This window comes from Bufo bufo, chromosome 7, assembly GCF_905171765.1.
Source record: "Bufo bufo chromosome 7, aBufBuf1.1, whole genome shotgun sequence".
Taxonomy (NCBI): Eukaryota; Metazoa; Chordata; class Amphibia; order Anura; family Bufonidae; genus Bufo; species Bufo bufo.
The window spans coordinates 170,989,450-171,012,026 of NC_053395.1; the positions used below are offsets into that span (position 1 = coordinate 170,989,450).

General features: G+C 44.9%; 1 protein-coding gene across 3 annotated transcripts in view; it reads right to left on the reverse strand.

Moving 5' to 3' along the window:
- HDAC4 (histone deacetylase 4) overlaps positions 1–22,577 on the reverse strand; it is a 181,954-nt gene that overhangs the window by 127,298 nt on the left and 32,079 nt on the right. For all 3 annotated transcript variants that reach the window (XR_005780549.1, XM_040440747.1, XM_040440746.1), the window contains exon 2: positions 21,907–22,080. Coding sequence is in view for 2 of the 3 variants with exons in the window: in XM_040440747.1 (XP_040296681.1) it covers positions 21,907–21,928 (22 nt within the window). In the remaining variant the exon portion in view is untranslated. The remainder of the gene's footprint in view (positions 1–21,906; positions 22,081–22,577) is intronic.

Here is a 22,577-nt window from a genome sequence, read left to right on the forward strand (position 1 = left end):
AGCTGCCATCTTAGATACAAGTTCTGGTATAGAGTTGCCTTGAGAATCATTTTCCAGTGCTAGTTAGAAAACAGGAAGGTAGTAATCCAATAGGTTGTGATCAGCAACTGCTCCAGTTTTCCTGTACTGGTCATCATACACAAGGCCCTTGAAGTTCAGAGATTGGCCCCTGGTGCTTTTAGATTTGTACCCAAATACACAGAAATAACCGTACAGCAATGCCTTCACACAACTCCTCCTCCGCAGCATGTCTTAGACAGGGATTTTATGAGGATTTATTGAAGAATTATGGGAGGCTGTAGAAGATTACTGGCGAGATTTTATTAGAACCTTTCCACCTTTGAATGGAGCAATTCTAATAATAGAGATAAAATACCAAGAAATTATGAGAATTGTAATACATCTATTATTACATAATCCTAAAGGGGCATAAAAATACCCCAAACCAACAACAAATGCAGAATCTACGGTTACCATGCCATTATAGCTTATATACATACACTGCCCTTCAACAATGGATGGTATAGTTGTATTTTCTTATCAAAAGGGGTTGTCCTACGAATAAATATCATTCATTGTATAGATCATAAAATATAATAAAAGCCTATTTGCAACTGACATGCAGTCCAAAAAAAACAAAAAACATAGTATGTCGCCACTTGGTGTACAAAGTATAAGGCAGGCATCCTCAAACTGCGGCCCCCCAGCTGTTGTAAAACTACAACTCCCACAATGCCCTGCTGTAGGCTGTTCGGGCATGCTGGGAGTTGTAGCTTTGCAACAGCTGGAGGGCCGCAGTTTGAGGATGCCTGGAATAAGGCAATATGCATGTCCACCTAATGAGCAGTGCGCTGGTGGACATGCAGACTCTTGCAGTGATCTTCTGCAAAGCAGCCAATAGAAATAGCCCTGCTCGTCACAGAAGGATCAGAGCCTGGCAGTAACACCCGATCATAAATATTTAAGATGAATAAACGAGGAACAGCATGATGCAGAGTTGTAAGTAAAGATGACCCAGAATGAGTGCCAGGAGTGGCGACAGGTCATCTTAAAAGGGTGTCAGCACCACTCATACGGGGTATGTGGGACCCCTATTCTCGTGATTGGTGGTGGTCCTAGCATTCGGATCCACAATGATCTGTTTTAGTACCTGCTTTCCACATAATAAATGGGTAATAATTCTGAAGCATCTATTCTTATGATCCTATGATGTGCCATTCCTTTATTATTCCTGCTCGAAAATTAAGAAAAAAATGCTAGCAGTTTGCAATAAAGGTCCAGATGGGCGTTACCAGTCTGACATTATCCAGTCAGTAGCGCCAGCATCAGACCGCGCAGGGACACCGCCCAGTTGGTAACATCCATCTAGACCTTCAATGCAAACTGCTAGCAATTCATAACTTCTAGCAGGAATAATAACGCAATGGCACAACCTAAGAATAGATGCTCCAGAATTGTTATTACACGGGGAACGCAGACAGTTAACATGATGGACATGTCAGGAGAGGCGACAGGTCCTCTTTAAGCAATGGTGGCCATTCTTAAAGCTATGCATGCAGCTACAGCCGGAAGCAGCTAATGGTAGGTGACAAGTTGTAACGGGGTCATTTGCACACACAGTCAGCGTAGCCTACCATCGCCGCCGTGCTGTATTTTCTACCATTTACACTTCACAAAAGGGACACCTGCTGTGACTTCTGAAACATTAAGTTGTTTTTCTAAGGTATTGTGCGGCTGAGGAGTAAAATACCTGCTGACACTTGAGAGGGAAGAGAAAGGAGGGGTCTGACGCAAGCAAGTGCGATGGGAGCAAGGTGGAGGAGGGAGAGCTATTAATATAAACGCTGTGAATGAGCTCATCCCACGCCTCTCGTGAGGCTGTGACATCATAATGACATCTTAGCACCTACGGTATGCAAAGAACAACACGGATTAGAGAGGAGGAGGAGGAGGGTCGTACGATTAAACTTGAATAGATACAAGAGAAGAATGAAAAGCCGCTTCTCGGGATGCGATTCCGGTGCCAACAAGCAGCTGCAGATACAACGCGGAGCACAATGGCGTTTACCTGCTTGACACAGAGGAGATGGGAGGGAATAAACAACCGTTCATTGTTCAGGTTCATTCACAAAGGTGAACCCATGCCTACGTCTTCATTCTCCTGCATTAGGGCTTCAGTATATTCCCCAAAGACCAAATAAGGCTCCTAAGGGGACGCCCAAAGTACAGTTTCCCATGCTTACCTTTGCTGTGCAGTGCAAAACAGTCCTTTGCTCTCTGTTATCAGCCGAGTGGGAGGCTGGCACTCCAGTGTTTTAGGAATTACAGGCACAAAATCAAGAAGAACGCCTGCCTCCATGCTCATACTTCTTTATCTTGCACATCTTCCCTTAAAGGGGTTGTTCATCTTCATACTTTGCTCCCTGCTGCTGGGTTCCAATACCTGCGGTCCCCCGCTGCCTTGCTCAGGTCTAAACATCCTGTTCCACGTGGCTGCTATAGCAGTAACGTATCCCCCATGTGTCACGTGGCTGGGTTACATGGCGAACAGACGACGCGTCACTGCTGCAGCCATTCATTGGCTGCAGCGGCCATGTGTGCAGGATGTTGGCTTGCGTATACTGGAGCGAGGCATCGGCTGGTCATTCATGTGTTGAGAGAAAGCTGCAGTCACAAACCTCTAGCTCAGGGATCAGCAACCTCCGGCACTCCAGCTGTTCTGAAACTACAACTCCCAGAATCCTCCTTTCACTTCTATGGGAGTTACACGAACAGCCAAGTTTGCATGCTGGGAGTTGTAGTTTCACATCAGCTGGAGTGCCGAAGGTTGCTGATCCCTGGCTTGCATCCTCAAGAACAAAAAGGATTGGGAATGCTTTAATCCGAAGGCGTGATCCTTCTTTGCCCCCTGCCATCGAAGAAAGTTGGAGGGCCCCCATATGCATTAAATGGTCAGCTGTTTTCATACCAAAATCGCAGCTTCAGCCAACATACATTTAATATATATGGCCAGCTTTAAAGAGTTATTTGAAACCTACCGGCACGAACATGCAGCACTAATAGAGTGATAGTGCTCGATTTAGAGGAGGCGCCCGATCCTATTAAGTTTTCCTCTAATGTGCTTCAGCGACTACAGTCTGAACGCCGGCTCACGCCCTTAGATCAGAGAGAAAACTCTACGCAGCTCCCATCCGCCCAGTGCACAATGAGGTATAGAGACCTGTCAATCACGGCAAGCTAATGTATCAGTCCGGAGTCCTGGCTGTTTTTTATGCAGTTTTTGAAGCCAAAAATCAAGAGTGGATCACAAAAAGCGAGAAGATATACAGGACAGATACAACTTTGCATCTTTTTTTTTTAATCCACTCATGGTTTTGGCTTCAAAAACTCCATAAAACTGAACACATGGGAGCGTCCGTACATTAGAGGTCTGCCTAGATTTTATATAGCTGTATACATTTTGTCCGCGGAGAGCAGGACTGGGTATGTACCAGTATGCAAACTGTAAATGTAAGCTAGGGCGTGCTCGCTCTTAGGCTCCATTCACACATCCGCAAATGGGTCCGCATCAGTTCCACAATTTTGCGGAACGGGTGCGGACCCATTCATTTTCTATGGGGACGGAATGGATGCGGACAGCACACAGTGTGCTGTCAGCATCCGCATTTGTGGAGTGCGGCCCCGATCTTCAGGTCCGCAGCTCTGCAAAAGATAGAACATGTCCTATTCTTGTCCGCAGCTTGCTAGGCATTTCTATAGGGGTGCCGGGCGGGTGTGTTGCGGATCCGCAATTTGCGGGTCCGCAACACACCACGGACGTGTGAATGGAGCCTTAGGGCTGTATTACACCTAGTGATAGCCGATCAGATCATCGCTTGTTAGTGATCTGGCAGTGTAATACTGCCGCCGATTTCCCCGATGAACAAGAAAACGTTCATTCATAGGTTAAAAAAATAAATAAATCCTTGTTTGCCGCCAGCAATAAGTGCTGTCTAATCACACTCTGCTGCCGGTAAATAATTCTGTATGGGGGATGAGCGATGGCATTAGCGATCACTCCTCCCCATGCTGCGGAGGAGATCGCTGCATGTAATAGCAGCGGTCTCCTCCACTGACGAGCAGGTGATTGTCAGGAAGGAACGCTTCCATCCCGACAATAGTCAGAAACATCTCCAGGTACAATACCAGCCTTAGGACTCATTCACGTGTCTGTGACAGGACAGTCAGTGTCTTATCCGTGACAACATCCTTGAAGGGTCCATGTTTGGTCCATATGACAGTTTTTGTTTTTGTTTTCGCTTTATGGGTCAACCGTATTCCACAAGCACTGCTAGGCTGAAAAACTCCTTTCCAGTCCATCTCCTACCAATGCTCTGTGAACACCACCTATAGAACACAAATGTTATCCTTGTTCAGTCAGTGATTTTCACAGACACAGACTTCAATAGGCGTGTTTGGTCCGCACCAAAGTAGCGCACGATCAGTAAAAACCAAGAATGTGAGAATAAAAAACACATTAAAAGTTGACGGCTCTATACACAAAATCCTGGTGACAGGTTCCCTTTAAGGCCTCATTCACATGTCAGTGTACCACTACTGACATGTGAATGAGGCCTTAAAGGGAACCTGTCGCCAGGATTTTGTGTATAGAGCCGAGGACACGGGTTGCTAGATGGCCGTTAGCAAGTCCGCAATACCCAGTCCCCATAGCTCTGTGTGCTTTTATTGTGTAAAAAAAAAAAAAAAAAAAAGATTTGATACATATGCAAATTAACCTGAGATGAGTCCTGTCCCTGACTCATCTCACATACAGGACTTATCTCAGGTTAATTTGCATATGTATAAAATCGATTTTTTTTTTTTACACAATAAAAGCACACAGAGCTATGGGGACTGGGTATTGCGGATGTGCTAGCGGCCATCTAGCAACCCATGTCCTCAGCTCTATACACAAAATCCCGGTGACAGGGCAGAAACACAAACATAAAAACAGAAAACCCTACTTACTACTAATCGCCGGCTGCACTAATACATTCAAATGGACAATATAGCAATTACAGGTGTAGCTCAGCAATCAGCAGTTATCCATCTTGGACGCAAATCCATCTTGGACGCCTATATAATACCTGCACACACGTGTAGATTTAAAAATTCTGCCCAGATTTTCATGTGGATTTCAGTGCTTTGCCGTTTTTGATATGGATTTTCATGTGGATTTGCCACAGATCTCACCCTCTGCATTGAGAGATGAAATCTGCACTAACAATTGAGATGCTATGAATTTTAAAATGCGCACAGCAGGTCAATTTTCACACGGAAAGCTAAGGGTACTTTCACACTTGCGTTGTTCTTTTCCGGCATAGAGTTCCGTCACAGGGGCTCTATACCGGAAAAGAACTGATCAGGTATGTCCCCATGCATTCTGAATGGAGAGTAATCCGTTCAGTTTGCATCAGGATGTCTTCAGTTCAGTCGTTTTGACTGATCAGGCAAAAGAGAAAACCGTAGCATGCTACGGTTTTATCTCCGGCTAAAAAAACTGAAGACTTGCCTGAATGCCGGATCAGGCATTTTTCCCCATAGGAATGTATTAGTGCCGGAATACCGGAATGCCGGATCCGTCCTTCCGGTATGCGCATGCGCAGACTGAAAAAAAGGTGAAAAAATAAATGCCGATTCCGTTTTTGCCGGATGACACCGGAAAGACGGATCCGGCATTTCAATGCATTTTTTCGACTGATCAGGCATTTTTAAGACTGATCAGGATCCTGATCAGTCTTACTAATGCCATCAGTTAGCATACATTTTGCCTGATCCGGCAGGCAGTTCCGGCGACGGAACTGCTTGCCGGATCTCTCTGCCGCAAGTGTGAAAGTAGCCTAAACCAAAGCGCACATGACGTTGTCCGATCTCATACCCTTTGCTGGCACTGAGTTAAGCTGCAATTTTCCCCACACGAAAAAAAAATAAAAAAATAAATGAATAAATAAATGAATAAATAAATAAATAAATAAATAAATAAAAATGTACAGGTACCCTCAGGATTTATTCACATGGAATGGAAAATTGCAGCACAAAAGTCTGCGGCAGATGTGCCACAGATTTTCCTTCAGATTTTACCCAATGTATTGCTAAGGGTGAAATGCATGGCAGAAATGGACATGCTGTGGATTTAAAAACACAGCACAGGTCAATTACCAGGCGGCTTTTTTCTGCAGTGCATGCATAGGATTTCATCAAATGTCATCCACTGTGCCGCCATTGCAACCAGCTTTCTACCCTGTGGCTAAAAAATTTGCAGCGAACCCATAGCAACATACCCTTAAAGTGCCATCATGAAACAGAAAAATAACTCGCCACATTTGCCCTTTCCTGCTGCCACATTTGTTTCAGTGAACAGCTACTCCTCCTGACTCCATTACATATATGCATGCTCAGCTGAACTGAGGATGCACGTGTTCTCAACAGGGTGAGGAAAAAGGCTGCTGCCAGACACCTCTGATGGTCACTTAACTCCCTTAAAGGGTTATCTCGCATCTATATCAAGAACGGAGCCCCAAAGGTGGTGGAGGCCGCACTGCACATTCGCAGCAGCCCTCCATTCATTTTCTATAGGGCAGCCGAAAATAGCCAAGCACTGGCTCGGCTATCTCCATCGGGCCCATAGAAGTGAATGGGAGCAGTGGCCAGTCATGCACAGTGCGCTCCCATTCACTTCTATGGGGAGAGCACTTGCTGGTGGCCGGACCAGTGTCCTCCAGCCACCACTTTGCGGGGCTCCGTTCCCGATATAGATGCGGGTCCCAGCAGGACACACACCTATAAGACAATGAGGGCAGATCCCAGCGATATGCCCCCAATGTCTGAGATGAGACAATCCCTTTAACAATAAAAGGATCGGGCATGTTGAACTCAACTAGCCGATCATTAGTTTCCTTCCAACATCTGCCATCAGAGAAGAGTCGGAATAAAGCCACACACATTACATGGTTGGTCAGTTCCGCAACTTTAAAAGGGGGTTTCCAGTTTGCATCAGCATCCTTTAACCACTTAAGGACCACAGATTTATACCCCCTTAGTGACCAGGCCCTTTTTTACAAATCGGCACTCCACAACTTTAGCGGTTTATTGCTCGGTCATGCAACTTACCACCCAAATGAATTTTACCTCCTTTTCTTCTCACTAATAGAGCTTTCATTTGGTGGGATTTCATTGCTGCTGACATTTTTACTTTTTTTGTTATTAATCGAAATTTAACGATTTTTTAGCAAAATAATTACATTTTTCACTTTTAGTTGTAAAATTTTGCAAAAAAAACGACATCCATATATAAATTTTTCTCTAAATTTATTGTTCTACATGTCTTTGATAAAAAAAAAAAATGTTTGGGTAAAAAAAAAATGGTTTGGGTAAAAGTTATAGCGTTTACAAACTATGGTACAAAAATGTGAATTTCCGCTTTTTGAAGCAGCTCTGACTTTCTGAGCACCTGTCATGTTTCCTGAGGTTCTACAATGGCCAGACAGTACAAACACCCCACAAATGACCCCATTTCGGAAAGTAGACACCCTAAGGTATTCGCTGATGGGCATAGTGAGTTCATAGAACTTTTTCTTTTTTGTCACAAGTTAGCGGAAAATGATGATTTTTTTTTTTTCTTACAAAGTCTCATATTCCACTAACTTGTGACAAAAAATAAAAACTTCCATGAACTCACTATGCCCATCACGAAATACCTGGGGGTGTCTTCTTTCCAAAATGGGGTCACTTGTGGGGTAGTTATACTGCCCTGGCATTTTAGGGGCCCGAATGCGTGAGAAGTAATTTGAAATCAAAATCTGTAAAAAATGGCCGGTGAAATCCGAAAGGTGCTCTTTGGAATGTGGGCCCCTTTGCCCACCTAGGCTGCAAAAAAAGTGTCACACATGTGGTATCGCCGTACTCAGGAGAAGTTGGGCAATGTGTTATGGGGTGTCATTTTACATATACCCATGCTGGGTGAGATAAATATATATTGGCAAAAGACAACTTTTCCCATTTTTTTATACAAAATTGGCATTTGACCGAGATATTTCTCTCACCCAGCATGGGTATATGTAAAATGACACCCCAAAACACATTCCCCAACTTCTCCTGAGTACGGCGATACCAGATGTGTGACACTTTTTTGCAGCCTAGATGCGCAAAGGGGCCCACATTCCTTTTAGGAGGGCATTTTTTGACATTTGGATCCCAGACTTCTTCTCACGCTTTAGGGCCCCTAAAATGCCAGGGCAGTATAAATACCCCACATGTGACCCCATTTTGGAAAGAAGACACCCCAAGGTATTCAATGAGGGGCATGGCGAGTTCATAGAATTTTTATTTTTTTTTGCCACAAGTTAGCGGAAATTGATTTTTTTTGTTTTTTCTCACAAAGTCTCCCTTTCCGCTAACTTGGGACAAAAATTTCAATCTTTCATGGACTCAATATGCCCCTCAGCGAATACCTTGGGGTGTCTACTTTCCGAAATGGGGTCACATGTGGGGTATTTATACTGCCCTGGCATTTTAGGGGCCCTAAAGCGTGAGAAGAAGTCTGGAATATAAATGTCTAAATAATTTTACGCATTTGGATTCCGTGAGGGGTATGGTGACTTCAGGTGAGATTTTATTTTTTGACACAAGTTAGTGGAATATGAGACTTTGTAAGAAAAAAATAAAATAAAAAATTTCCGCTAACTTGGGCCAAAAAAATGTCTGAATGGAGCCTTACAGGGGGTGAGCAATGACAGGGGGGTGATCAATGACAGGGGGGTGATCAGGGAGTCTATATGGGGTGATCACCCCCCTGTCATTGATCACCCCCCCTGTAAGGCTCCATTCCGACGTCCGTATGTTTTTTACGGATCCACGGATACATCGATTGGTTCCGCAAAACACATACGGACATCTGAATGGAGCCTTACAGGGGGGTGATCAATGATAGGGGGGTGATCAGGGAGTCTATATGGGGTGATCACCCCCGTCATTGATCACCCCCCTGTAAGGCTCCATTCAGACGTCCGTATGTGTTTTGCGGATCCGATCCATGTATCAGTGGATCTGTAAAAATCATACGGACGTCTGAATGGTGACTTACAAGGGGGTGATCAATGACAGGGGGGTGATCAGGGAGTCTATATGGGGTGATCAGGGGTTAATAAAGGGTTAATAAGTGACAGGGGGCGGGTGTAGTGTAGTGGTGTTTGGTGCTACTTATTACTGAGCTGCCTGCGTCCTCTGGTGGTCGATCCAAGCAAAGGGGACCACCAGAGGACCAGGTATATTAGACGCTGTTATCAAAACAGCGTCTAATATACCTGTTAGGGGTTAAAAAAAAATCACATCTCCAGCCTGCCAGCGAATGATCGCCGCTGGCAGGCTGGAGATCCACTCGCTTACCTTCCGATCCTGTGAACGCGCGCGTTCACAGGAAATCTCGGCTCACGCGAGATGACGCCAATCGGCGTTAGTGTGACCTGGGAGAGCCGCCGCAATGACGCCTTTCGGCGTTAGCGTGGCGGCAGGTGGTTAAAATAATCGCTGTTATTCTGTAATGTATTTCTTTTACCTTTATTGCTCCTATCTCCTGATCTGGGCGGTGGTCACATGACCATGTCCATGTGGCTCTTTCTTATTTCCTGTAATGGTATGTACATGGGCGGGGCAGTGACAGGGGAGTGTCTATGTAACTAGCTGGTGGGAGGAGCTATAAACTAGCTGGGGGTTAGGGGCGTTGCTGATGCTGTGGCAGAGAAAGGAGAAGTGCATCATGGGTTTGGTTGGATACAACAACAGGAAGTGCTACCTACAGGTTGGAAATTAATGTAAAAAGGGGTCAGGAGAGTCCCCCAAAAAAATATATAAATAAATAAAGGGGGTGGGGGAAGAGATAAAAAGGTACTTAAAAGAAAAAGAAAAAAAAAAGTAAGAAACTACATGGGCAAATCTGTTAAAAAAAAAACATGGTAATCGTGGAAAACCCCTTTTAGGCTGAGTTCACATCACCGAAAGGACGGATTCAGCACATAACTGAGCCGAACGGAGCCTACGGACCCCATAGACTATAATGGCGTCCGTTAGGTATCTGCTCAGAGGAAGATTTTTGAATCGGAGACAAAAGTCCTGTGCACACAACTTTTGTCTCCGCTCCAAAATCATCTTCTGAGCGGAAAGCTAACGAACCCCATTATAGTCTAGGGTCCGTAGGCTCCGTTATGTACCGAATCCGTCTTTACCGTTCTGCTGCTCCTAAATGGAATAGGAGAACGTAAAGGCTGAACGCTGATGTGAACGAAGCCTAAGCCAAAAGGAGTTAAAGATGCCATTTCCCCATGGTCCTTCAACCCTATTTCTAAGTAGACAAAACACGCCAACGCCTTCAGACCACCACCTCCTCCTCCTCACTAGTTCAGCTATATCTCACATTTATTGGTAACACAGGAGTTAATAAGACGACTACTGTTGGCATAGAAAGGCTTGTATTGACAGTACAGGAAATCTTGGAACATTCTGCATTTCACCACGGAGACAAATCTAGGTGTGTCTTGGTGACAACATTACCTCATGTGCCCAATTGTCATCCAAAAATCACACATTCCAGAGCGTAAACAGCAGAGGCCTCAAGCAGACGGGTCCTGAACGTAGACCTCTCATCTGGATGAAAAAGATGCAGGATTCAGGTTTTCCAGTTCTAGAGATGTATACAATACACTACCCAAAAAACGAGCCAAAGTAATGTGCTGGCAAATGAGTTTAAAAAAAAAAAAAAAAAGTAGGAATGTCACCAGGAACTGTGGGTTCCAGGCGCTGAGACGGGGCAATAAAAGCACACCTGCAGTAGCCTCTAACCTGCCGTGTAACATAACCACCAGAGACCACAAGGAGAGGTGAAGACAAACGCTCGTACAACTTGTGGGAAAACCCCAGCTGTAACCTTAACCCTGAAACTTCCCACGGAGGCTGGAACGCAAACACAGGCTCCAAAAATACAGAGAAGGAGCCAGCGTCTGCGTATCTCATCCATGCCGAGCATCCCGTGACAGGCCGCTGCGCAGCAGAAAAGACGCCTGCACCTGCTGACACTTCCAGGTCAGCACCAGTGTCGGGTGGCCACAAACAAAGTCAATGACTAGACTGAAAAACAACAGATGTAGTAAACTAATACTACACCGTACTAAAACAAAAACTAAGCCCCTCGAGTGAAGTTTCAGGAAATTGGTAATGTTTGGCATGTAACCAAAAAGAAAGATTAAAGGGGCTGGCCACCTTTTGGGGGTTTTTAGCAAACCCTCCTTCCTGGGCAGACCTGCAAAAGGGAAGTACACTTACCTGCTCACCACAGCTGGGTCCCAAACTCCTTCGCTCCCAGTCCTTGACTGCCTCACTCGGGTCCCCCGCTGTTATTAACTGGCCACAGCAGTAATTTACAACCCGCCCCCCCAATCAGGTCAACTGGTCACATGACCAATGGGATTGGCTGCCGCAGTGTCAGAGTGGATGCTGACGGTGGGGGGCTCGAGTGCGAGGCAGTCAAGGATGGGAAGTGAAAAAGCCTGGACACAGCAGGTGGAGGAGGGCGCAGGTAAAGGGTCTCACAAGCGGCCCCGAACGCATCCGTCCAGCTACCAATGCATTCTGAGTGGATGCGGATCCGCTCAGTATGCATCAGGCTACTTTCACACTAGCGTTCGGGGCTCCGCTTGTGAGTTCCGTTTGAAGGCTCTCACAAGCGGCCCCGAACGGATCCGTCCAGCCCTAATGCATTCTGAATGGATGCGGATCCGCTCAGAATGCATCAGTCTGGCTCAGTTTGTCCTCCGCTCCGCTCAGCAGGCGGACACCTGAACGCAGCTTGCAGCGTTCAGGTGTCCGCCTGGCCGTGCGGAGGCAAACGGATCCGTCTGAAGTTGACACAGTATGGCTCAATTTTCAAACGGATCCGTCTCCCATTGACTTTCAATGTAAAGTCAAAACGGATCCGTTTGCATTATCATGGTAATGCAAACGGATCCGTTCTGAACGGATCTAAGCGTTTGCATTATAGGTGCGGATCCGTCTGGGCACATACCAGACGGATCCGACCTAAACGCAGGTGTGAAAGTAGCCTAAGTCTGGCAGCGTTCAGCCTCCGTGTCCGCTCAGCAGGCGGACACCTGAACGCAGCTTGCAGCGTTCGGGTGTCCGCCTGGCCGTGCGGAGGCAAACGGATCCGTCCACACTTACAATGTAAGTGTGAACGGCTACTTTCACACTAGCGTTTGGGTGTCCGCTCGTGCGCCCCGTTTGAAGGGGCTCACGAGCGGCCCCGAACGCATCCGTCTGGCCCCAATGCATTCTCAGTGGAGGCGGATCCACTGAGAATGCATCCGCCTGCCAGCGTTCAGCCTCCGCTCTGCTCAGTGAGCGGACACCTGAACGCTGCTTGCAGCGTTCGGGTGTCCGCCTGGCCGTGCGGAGGCGAGCGGATCCCTTAGTCAATGGGGACAGATCCGTTTGAAGTTGACACAATATGGCTCAATTTTCGAACGGATCCGTCCCCTATTGACTTTCAATGTAATGTCTGGACGGATCCGTCTGAACAACTTTCAGACTTAGAATTTTTTCTAAACTATAATGCAGACGGATCCGTTCTGAACGGATCCAAACGTCTGCATTTAGGAGAGGATCCGTCTGTGCAGACACCAGACGGATCCTCTCTGAACGCTAGTGTGAAAGTAGCTTCCCTGTCTTGTCCAGCAGAAACCCAGCATTTACGCCAGATAGCGGGCGGACCACCAGCGGACCACATTACAGTCCGTCAGTGATTCCGGCAATGCTGTATCTGATGAACTCCAGCAGCCTATTCTCTGCCGGAAATGTTCACCAGAGGTGTGAACACAGCCTAAACCATTTGGCTACAGTGTCAAATCCCTTTGTATAGCTGTGAGTATCCAATGTCAAACAGAATCTGTATACCACTATGATCGACCAGGTGTGTCTAACGTTATACTGGAAGTAACATTTTCACAGCTAAACTGTACGGCCTTAAAAATGATAAATTCAGAATAATATCTGCAGGAAACTATTTTATTCTGGGTTCACTGATAAGGGAGAGCAATAGCAGAATGTGTACACATGATTTAAGAGCTCCTGCTCTCATTAATGCAGGAACTGGAATCCGCTCTTATTGCCATTATCCAGATAACAGAAGCTGATCTGCGGCGAGAGCAAACTCCACAGTGCTTCCCTGCAACAGGTGCCATCGACGGTGCCAGCCTTGGGGGCCTTCAATAATGACGTTCAGCTACGGACAGAAGGTGGGCATATACAAATAATAAATAAAAAAACAAAATAGTGCTGAGTGGACAGGGGCGCTACATGCATGAGTGTGGACCGCACAGCAGACATATGGGCCATGCGCTGCTACCTGGCTGCCTGTGTCCGTATCGTGGTCCACGAGGATGCAAAATATGGTCGTATACATCAGCCCTAAGATGAAGGTAGACAAAATACACTACCTGGTGCACAGCATTTTGCACTGTCCATGTGCTGCTGGGTGTCAGGCCATGTTCAAACAGCAAATACGTAGCGCATTTCAGCACATAAAACGCTCTTATTACTCTCCGAAATACACGTCTAAAACCCTTGATAACAGTTTCATGTTTTCAATTACAAATACGCACGGCCCATGCTGGGTCCTTGCGAGTCAATGACACTTTTTGCAGCCGCTCTTTGTTCTAGCTAATAGATGGCTGTCCTACAAGGCAGGGAGGGAGGGTAGAGATAACTTTCTATTAAAAAACACTAAGGGGGCTAAGGGGCACAATGCACCCAGAATCGGTAAGAGGTAATAGTTCTTGCATATCACTTGGAGATCCATGCCCCCCCCCCCCCAAAAAAATACATGTATGCCGGAATGGGAGCTGGCATAGATTTCTGGTCTAATGTGTGCCAGTTTTCTGGTGCACATGTTGTGCCAAGTTCTAAAGTTAGGATAGGGAATAACTAACTGATCAGTGAGGGTCTTGACTCCCGAGACCTTTACCAATCCTTAGAATGTGGGATCCACTCCCTGGGTATGATGGAATGGCCGGTCGACACTGCTTTTGTATAGAACCACTAGAAATAGCTGAGTGCTTCCGGTGGTCCAGTAGAAAATGAATGAAGTGGCAGGGCACATGCACGACCTGCCTCTCCATCAGACCCAGAGAATGGGACCCGGCCCCGCTCTCAAGATCGGTGGGAGTCTCAGCAGTCAGACCCTCACCGATCAGTTAGGCTACTTTCACACTGGCGGTAAGCTGTTCCTGCCAGATCTGTACTACCGCGTGCACACGTGTGCTGCCAAAAGTCCATCCAGCCACATTCACTATAAACATGCCGAGGCGCGGCTGGACAAAAATCGCAGCGGGGAAAAAAGTAGCCTTATTCCCTATCCTGTGGATAGGGGAAAAACTTCAAAACTTGGCACAACCCCTTTAAATACGTCAGGCCGCAGAGGTCCTGCTCGGGGTTCACCTCCTCCCATCCACATTTTGTAAATGTGGAGAGGGTAGCGGAGAAAAAGACACGGAAAAGTAAATGGCGAGGATCTCTAGTGACATTTGGACGACATAAGAACTTAAACAGGATGCTTCACACATTTTCAGCTTTTCTCTACAAAGACAATAGCGTAATAAATGTCACCAATCGTCACAATCAATAACAATATTCACACCCGCCACATATAACATTACTATGTCAGAAGCGCAGCGGACAAAAGAACGTATATGGTTAGTTTTAGTATAAAAAAAAAATCTGACCGTACAAATAAAAAGGCATTATAATAAATGCCTCCAGCAATAAATGTGTTAAATCCGCTGTATCGTGGTCCTTTTTATAGTTTGTATAGTAATAGTCCTACAAATCCCAGGGTTTTTCAAAAAACACTAATCTTTACATCAGCCACACCTATATGAAAGCATCTTGTCCCGACAAATCCAAAGGAAATATTCACTCATACAAGTTCTTCCCTCCCAAGTACTTTCCTCCAGCATAGGAAGAAGACAGCACTGCCTCGGGCAAGCGACGTCACTGGAGCCTCTTGGAGGATGATTAGAAGAATGATGTTACTGCCTTGCTGGAGAGAAGTACAAGGGGAAAAAAATAATAAAATAAAAGGGAGCTTTGAGCAGGGACCTTCTGTTCCGAGATGTCAGAAGGAGGATAACCACCAGCATCTACATGAAGGGGACGCAGCCATCGATATTGGTCTAATGTCCCTTGTATGACAAGATATGAATCAGCTTATTGCATACATAGTAATCCCATAATATTATTACAACTACCATTATTGGGATCTATTGCTCTGTAGATGCATCAGCGTTTTGTAAGTGAGCACGCACGGCTGTGAGGGTTTATTAAAACCGTGCCTACAGACCCATTAGTCAATACAGGCCGTGGCTGAAAGCATATGCTCCTCTCAGCAACCCCTAGTATTGCTTTTAAGCATCAGGGGGGGAAAAAATAATGAAACAGTGCAAATAGCTCGGATTAAAAATAAAAATAAAAATCTCTTGTTGTTTTGTGTATACAGTCCCTATGCAGAGCTATGTGCGTCTCCATGGTCACAGACTACAAACAAATCCTGGGTTTAGGGTGCCTTGATCTGTCTCATCTTCTACTGTTTGTAAGTTAAAGGAGCTCTCCGGGCTTTCTTAAAAATCTTGCTGTGTGATGGCCGGTGGAGGGAAGATAGTTTGCTCAGTACTTACCCCTCCTCTAGCATGCCACCGATGCTGCATGACCCGCATGGAAGAGCCCACAGCCGTTCTGAGCCCAGTGGAGACTGGGGAATGAACTGACCAGACTTTATTCTCTACACAGGTCGGTGCTATGAAAGATATAAAAAAAAAAGCCTAAGAACACCTTCTACAAAAAGTGGGGACAGAGGGAGTAACACATGAGTGTGGGATCAGACTAGACAGGGCTCGTTTGTAGTCTGTGACCATGAAGATACGTAGATCTGCAGCAGAACGAAAGGAGACCTTCCACTGCAAAAAACTTCCTAAACTGGCCGGTCTTTGCAGAAGCATTCCTGCAAGGATAGCAGGGGGTCCCTCACTGCTTTGGACTATAAAAGTTGAAAGCTGTGGGTAAAACCTGCAGCATAAATTGACATGCTATGGATCGAAACCCCAGTCTCTGCGTCACGTGGCTCTTGTAGCCAACGATTGGCTGAGGCGGCCATGCGACCTGTTTCAAACTGGATGCTGACACAGGGAGACCTGAGGGCTGCAGAGGCTGGGATGGGCTAGTCCAAAGACTGCACAGGTCTCCTGTACAGAGGAAAGCTGCTCTCACATGAGAGCGAGGCTCCTGATCTACCAGCAAGGATCGGCAGAAGCCCTGATCCGGGCCATTTACCCCTTAGATGCCGCGGCCAATAGCAACCTTGGCATCTAAGTGGTTTAGAGGAAGGGAGGTTCCTCTTTTAGGCATGGGCACCACCACAAATACGCTTTTCCATGAAAAAAAAAGTTGTAAAAATAAAATTCACTCCACGTATCGTCACATTCGTAACAACCCACTCTATACAATTATAATGCAAATTTAACCTGCACAGTGAACGTTTAAAAAATAAAAAATAAAGTAATAAAAAAACAGAAAAGGTTTTTTTTGTGCTCGCCAAAGAAAAAAGGAATGGCAATCAAAAAGTAGTATGCACCCAGAAATTATACACATGAAAAGTACAAGTAGAAGTCGAAGTCCCACGAAGGAAAAAAAAAAAAAACACAATCACAACTCAGTAGAAAGAAAATCAAATCATGGGCCTTGGGATGCGGTCATGCAAAAAAAAAAAAAAAAAATTAATATATTTTTTTTATTAAAAAAGGGGGGTTTAATTGTACAAAAGTAGTAAAATGTACAAAAACAAAATTATTTTTTTTGCAGATCTAATTTTATTTTTACAAATGTCGCAAAATTTGCTACGTAAAAAACTAAATGGCAGTACTGATGTTTTTTTTTTCCTATCCTCCCTTTAACCCCTTAAGGACATAGGACGTACCGGTACGCCCTATTTCCCGAGTCCTTAAGGACACAGGACGTACCGGTACGTCCTGACTTAAAATCTGTATTCCGGCGCCCGAGGGGTTAAACGGAACGGGATTTCGGCTGAAATCCTTCAGCCGGCATCCTGTGACAACGCCAGGGGGGGTCATGTGACCCCCCCGTGTCGGCGATCGCAGCAAACCGCAGGTCAATTCAGACCTGCGGTTTGCTGCGCTTTTTGCAGTTTCTGATGCCTGCGGTCCCTGACCGCGGGGATCAGAAACTTTAGAGTGGCTAAAATCATTATTATTCACCCCCCCCTGCACCCCTGCATGATTTGATGCCGGCGGGTGGTGCAGGGGGGGTGTCGCATGCGGTGGGGGCGTTGCGGGAGGCGGGCGGTGCGGCAGGCGGGATCGCGATCCCCCGCCCGCCTCCCCATGAATGATCGTTGGTGTCTAGTGGTTATACCAGGGTGCCAGCACATTGCTGGCACCCTGGTACAAACGGCTGACATCTGTGCAGATGTCAGCCGTTTAACCCTTTCCATACCGCGGTCCGTACGGACCGCTGTATGGAAAAAGTTAACTGTCATCGTCAGGGAGCTCCCTCCCTCTCCATCGGGGGGCTGCTGTGCCTTTGCAGCCCCCCGATGGAGAGGGAGAGAGCTCCCAGAGAGCCCCCCTCAGCCCCGTGCTTACCCTTCCCCGTCTGCGAAGTTCTGAGCAGACGGGGAGGGTTCCCATGGCAACAGGACGCCTGCTCAGGCGTCCTGCTGTCCATGGTGCTGAACAGATCTGTGCTAAAAGCACAGATCTGTTCAGTGTAAGTAAAATACAGTACAGAACAATATATATTGTTCTGTACTGTATTATACAAACATCAGACCCACTGGATCTTCAAGAACCAAGTGGGTCTGGGTCAAAAAAATGTAAAAAGAAGTGAAAAAAGTTAAGATAAAAAAAAAAAAACCATTTATCACTGAATAAAAATTAAAAAAATAAAATAAACTACACATATTAGGTATCGCCGCGTCCGTAACGACCTGATCTATAAAACGGTCATGTTACTTTCCCCGCACGGTGAACGCCATAAAAATAAAAAAATAAAAACTATGAGAAAATTGAAATTTTGCCCACCTTACTTCCCAAAAAAGGTAATAAAAGTGATCAAAAAAGTCGCATGTACGCCAAAATAGTACCAATCAAACCGTCATCTCATCCCGCAAAAAATGAGACCCTACTCAAGATAATCGCCCAAAAGCTGAAAAAACTATGGCTCTTAGACTATGGAAACACTAAAACATGATTTTTTTTTGTTTCAAAAATGAAATGATTGTGTAAAACTTACATAAATAAAAAAAGTATACATATTAGGTATCACCGCGTCCGTATCGACCGGCTCTATAAAAATATCACATGACCTAACCCCTCAGATGACCACCGTAAAAAAAATAAAAATAAAAACAGTGTAAAAAAAGCCATTTTTGCCATCTTACGTCACAAAAAGTGTAATAGCAAGCGATCAAAAAGTCATATGCACCCCAAAATAGTGCCAATCAAACCGTCATCTCATCCCGCAAAAAATGAGACCCTACTCAAGATAATCGCCCAAAAACTGAAAAAACTATGGCTCTTAGACTATGGAGACACTAAAACATTTTTTTGGTTTTAAAAATGAAGTTATTGTATAAAACTTACATAAATAAAAAAAAATGTATACATATTAGGTATCGCCGCGTCCGTGACAACCTGCTCTATAAAATTACCACATGATCTAACCTGTCAGATGAATGTTGTAAATAATAAAAAAAAAAACGTGCCAAAAAAGCTATTTCTTGTTACCTTGCTGCACAAAAAGTGTAATATAGAGCAACCAAAAATCATATGTACCCTAAACTAGTACCAACAATACTGCCACCCTATCCCGTAGTTTCTAAAATGGAGTCACTTTTTTGGAGTTTCTACTCTAGGGGTGCATCAGGGGGGCTTCAAATGGGACATGGTGTCAAAAAAACCAGTCCAGCAAAATCTGCCTTCCAAAAACCATATGGCATTCCTTTCCTTCTGCGCCCTGCCGTGTGCCCGTACAGCGGTTTACGAACACATATTAGGTGTTTCTGTAAACTACAGAATCAGGGCCATAAATAATGAGTTTTGTTTGGCTGTTAACCCTTGCTTTGTAACTGGAAAAAAAATATTAAAATGGAAAATCTGCCAAAAATTTGAAATTTTGAAATTGTGTCTCTATTTTCCATAAAATCTTGTGCAACACCTAAAGGGTTAACAACGTTTGTAAAATCAGTTTTGAATACCTTGAGGGGTGTAGTTTCTTAGATGGGGTCACTTTTATGGAGTTTCTACTCTAGGGGTGCATCAGGGGGGCTTCAAATGGGACATGGTGTCAAAAAAACAGTCCAGCAAAATCAGCCTTCCAAAAACCAAACGGCGCACCTTTCACTCTACGCCCTACTGTGTGCCCGTACAGTAGTTTACGGCCACATATGGGGTGTTTCTGTAAACAGCAGAGTCAGGGCAATAAAGATACAGTCTTGTTTGGCTGTTAACCCTTGCTTTGTTAGTGTAAAAAATGGGTTAAAATTGAAAATTAGGCAAAAGAATGAAATTCTCAAATTTCATCCCCATTTGCCAATAACTCTTGTGCAACACCTAAAGGGTTAACGACGTATGTAAAATCAGTTTTGAATACCTTGAGGGGTGTAGTTTCTTAGATGGGGTCACTTTTAGGGAGTTTCTCCTCTAGGGGTGCATCAGGGGGCTTCAAATGGGACATGGTGTCAAAAAACCAGTCCATAAAAATCAGCCTTCCAAAAACCATACGGCGCACCTTTCACTCTACGCCCCGCTGTGTGGCCATACAGTAGTTTACGGCCACATATTGGGTGTTTCTGTAGACGGCAGAGTCAGGGCAATAAAGATACAATCTTGTTTGGCTGTTAACCCTTGCTTTGTTAGTGGAAAAAATGGGTTAAAATGAAAAATTAGACAAAAAAATGAAATTCTCAAATTTCCTCCCCATTTGCCAATAACTCTTGTGCAACACCTAAAGGGTTAACAATGTATGCAAAATCAGTTTTGAATACCTTGAGGGGTGTAGTTTCTTAGATGGGGTAATTTTTGGGTGGTTTCTATTATGTAAGCCTCGCAAAGTGACTTCAGAGCTGTAGTGGTCCCTAAAAATTGAGTTTTTGTAAATTTCTGAAAAATTTCAAGATTTGCTTCTAAACTTCTAAGCCTTATAACTTCCCCAAAAAATAAAATATCATTCCCAAAACAATTCAAACATGAAGTAGACATATGGGGAATGTAAAGTCATCACAATTTTTGGGGGTATTACTATGTATTACAGAAGTAGAGAAACTGAAACTTTGAAATTTTTCAGATTTTTTCAAATTTTTGGTAAATTAGGTATTTTTTTGTGCAAAAAAAATAATTTTTTTGACTTCATTTTACCAGTGTCATGAAGTACAATATGTGACGAAAAAACAATCTCAGAACGGCCTGGATAAGTCAAAGCGTTTTAAAGTTATGAGCACTTAAAGTGACACTGGTCAGATTTGCAAAAAATGGCCTGGTCCTTAAGGTGAAAATGAGCCCGGTCCTTAAGGGGTTAAAGAAAGAGTTAATAAAAAAAATAAAAATCAGAGAGCTATATGAACCCCAGAACGGCGCCATTAAAAGCTACAACTTGTCCTGCACAAAACAAGCCCTCATATGGCTACACTGACATGGAAAATAAAAAAATAAAACAAAAAGAGCAATAAAAAAAAAAATAATTATATAGTTGCTTGGTCATTGAGACCCAAAACAGGCTGGTCACTAAGGGGTAAACAGTGTTTTTATTCATTGACAGCAAGCGGTAAGGAACTGAAACACAAAGTACATTGTAAAAATACAGAAGGTTTCATTATACAGCAAGACGACAAGAAAAAGCATCAAGTGCCTGCCTAGTTGCATTGAATTTTCCAGAGACAGAAGTAAACGCTGCAGAGCGGGCGGCCTATCTCGCTGCCTGTTAACACGAGGGAAGGGTATAACCAATCTTCATGAAAACAGGGCCGATCCGCCACAGAACAGCCAGTTCACCGCCGCCTATAAATAGATATTGTTTCATCGCTCTCAGGATCAAAAGGCACCGAGCAAGCAACGAACAGAAGCTAGGAAAGGCATTATCACAAGTCAGCCATCAAGTAAAGCTTGGGATTCTCACGCCAGTCTGAAAGCACCAGCTAAAGCTTCGAAAAACTGCTGACATCCTCCTAAATTATCTCTAACCCCCCCACACCCCTCATTAAACCTTTTCAACACCAGATGGATTGACCAAATACAATACAAGCCTAGGGCGGGTAACGGTTAGGGCATTCCCTGCTCTCCATTGTTATGGCGAGCCTAACGGGCGGCCCAATTTATTATTCATCTATGTACAATGGAGAACATAACTTTTACAGAGTTTCACGAGCGGAACAGGGGGGTGCGGCGATTGGGTCTGGAGCTAATGTGGATCCTAAAGAGAAGCACAAAAACACGCTTAGGACCTCAGATTAAAAAAAAATACAAATAAAAAAAATTCGCCAGATACCAAATGCATTCAGCATATTTCCAGCCATCTGTTCACTGTCTGTAGGTGGGACGGCACCGCGGGCACAAGGTTTATTATTCTACCAGGCGCCATGCTACTAGAATTGTGTTTAATTCATGTACGCTACGAAGCGTGTGAGCAAAATACCTGAAAGCCGACACCGTTGTTTGACGCAACAATAAACCTTTGATCCATTTTCCGGCAATTCATACGCAGCGCTGCACAGGCAAAATAATATATATATTTTTTTTTTTATATATTTTTTTAATATACCTGGATGAGTCTGGGAGCTCATGTCAGGCCAAGAGGAGTCTTCAAGGAATTACAACCAGATCCAACGAGCAGGAAAGCGGCTAAGGGAAAGTACATGAAAGAGCCACCGCAGGGTGAAGACAATCCAGGATCGCCAACATGAAGCCACTGGAGAGGGTTTTCAAATGAGACGACCTGTAGAGGGAGAGCAGAGGTTACCCAGACACCAAAGAAGCCCACGCACCAGGGATCTGCAACCTTTGGCACTCCGGCTGCTTCGAAACTACAACTCCCAATATGCACACTTCTGGGAGTTGCAGTTTTAGAACAGCTGGAGTGCTGGAGGTTGCTGATCCCTGACGTACACCTTCAACAGTGGTTGGTTGATTGCTTATTCGGCCAACCCCCACCCCTTTGCCATGTATATACACACTTGGTCCTGCAGAGAGGAGAAAGCCCCTGCCATACAAGTCAGGCGTGCGGCCTATGTCCCAGAAGAACAAAAAAGATCGGATGCTGAAAGTGCCCCGATACACATTAGATTGTTGGTTGTTCTCACCAAAATCAGCAGGATTGGGCACCAGCAGCCTCATGTGTACAGGGGCCTTTCGCCAACCTTTACACAGCATACAGTCTTCGGCGCATACAATCAACATATCCACAGGGCCTCATTTACCCAACGGAGGTCAAAT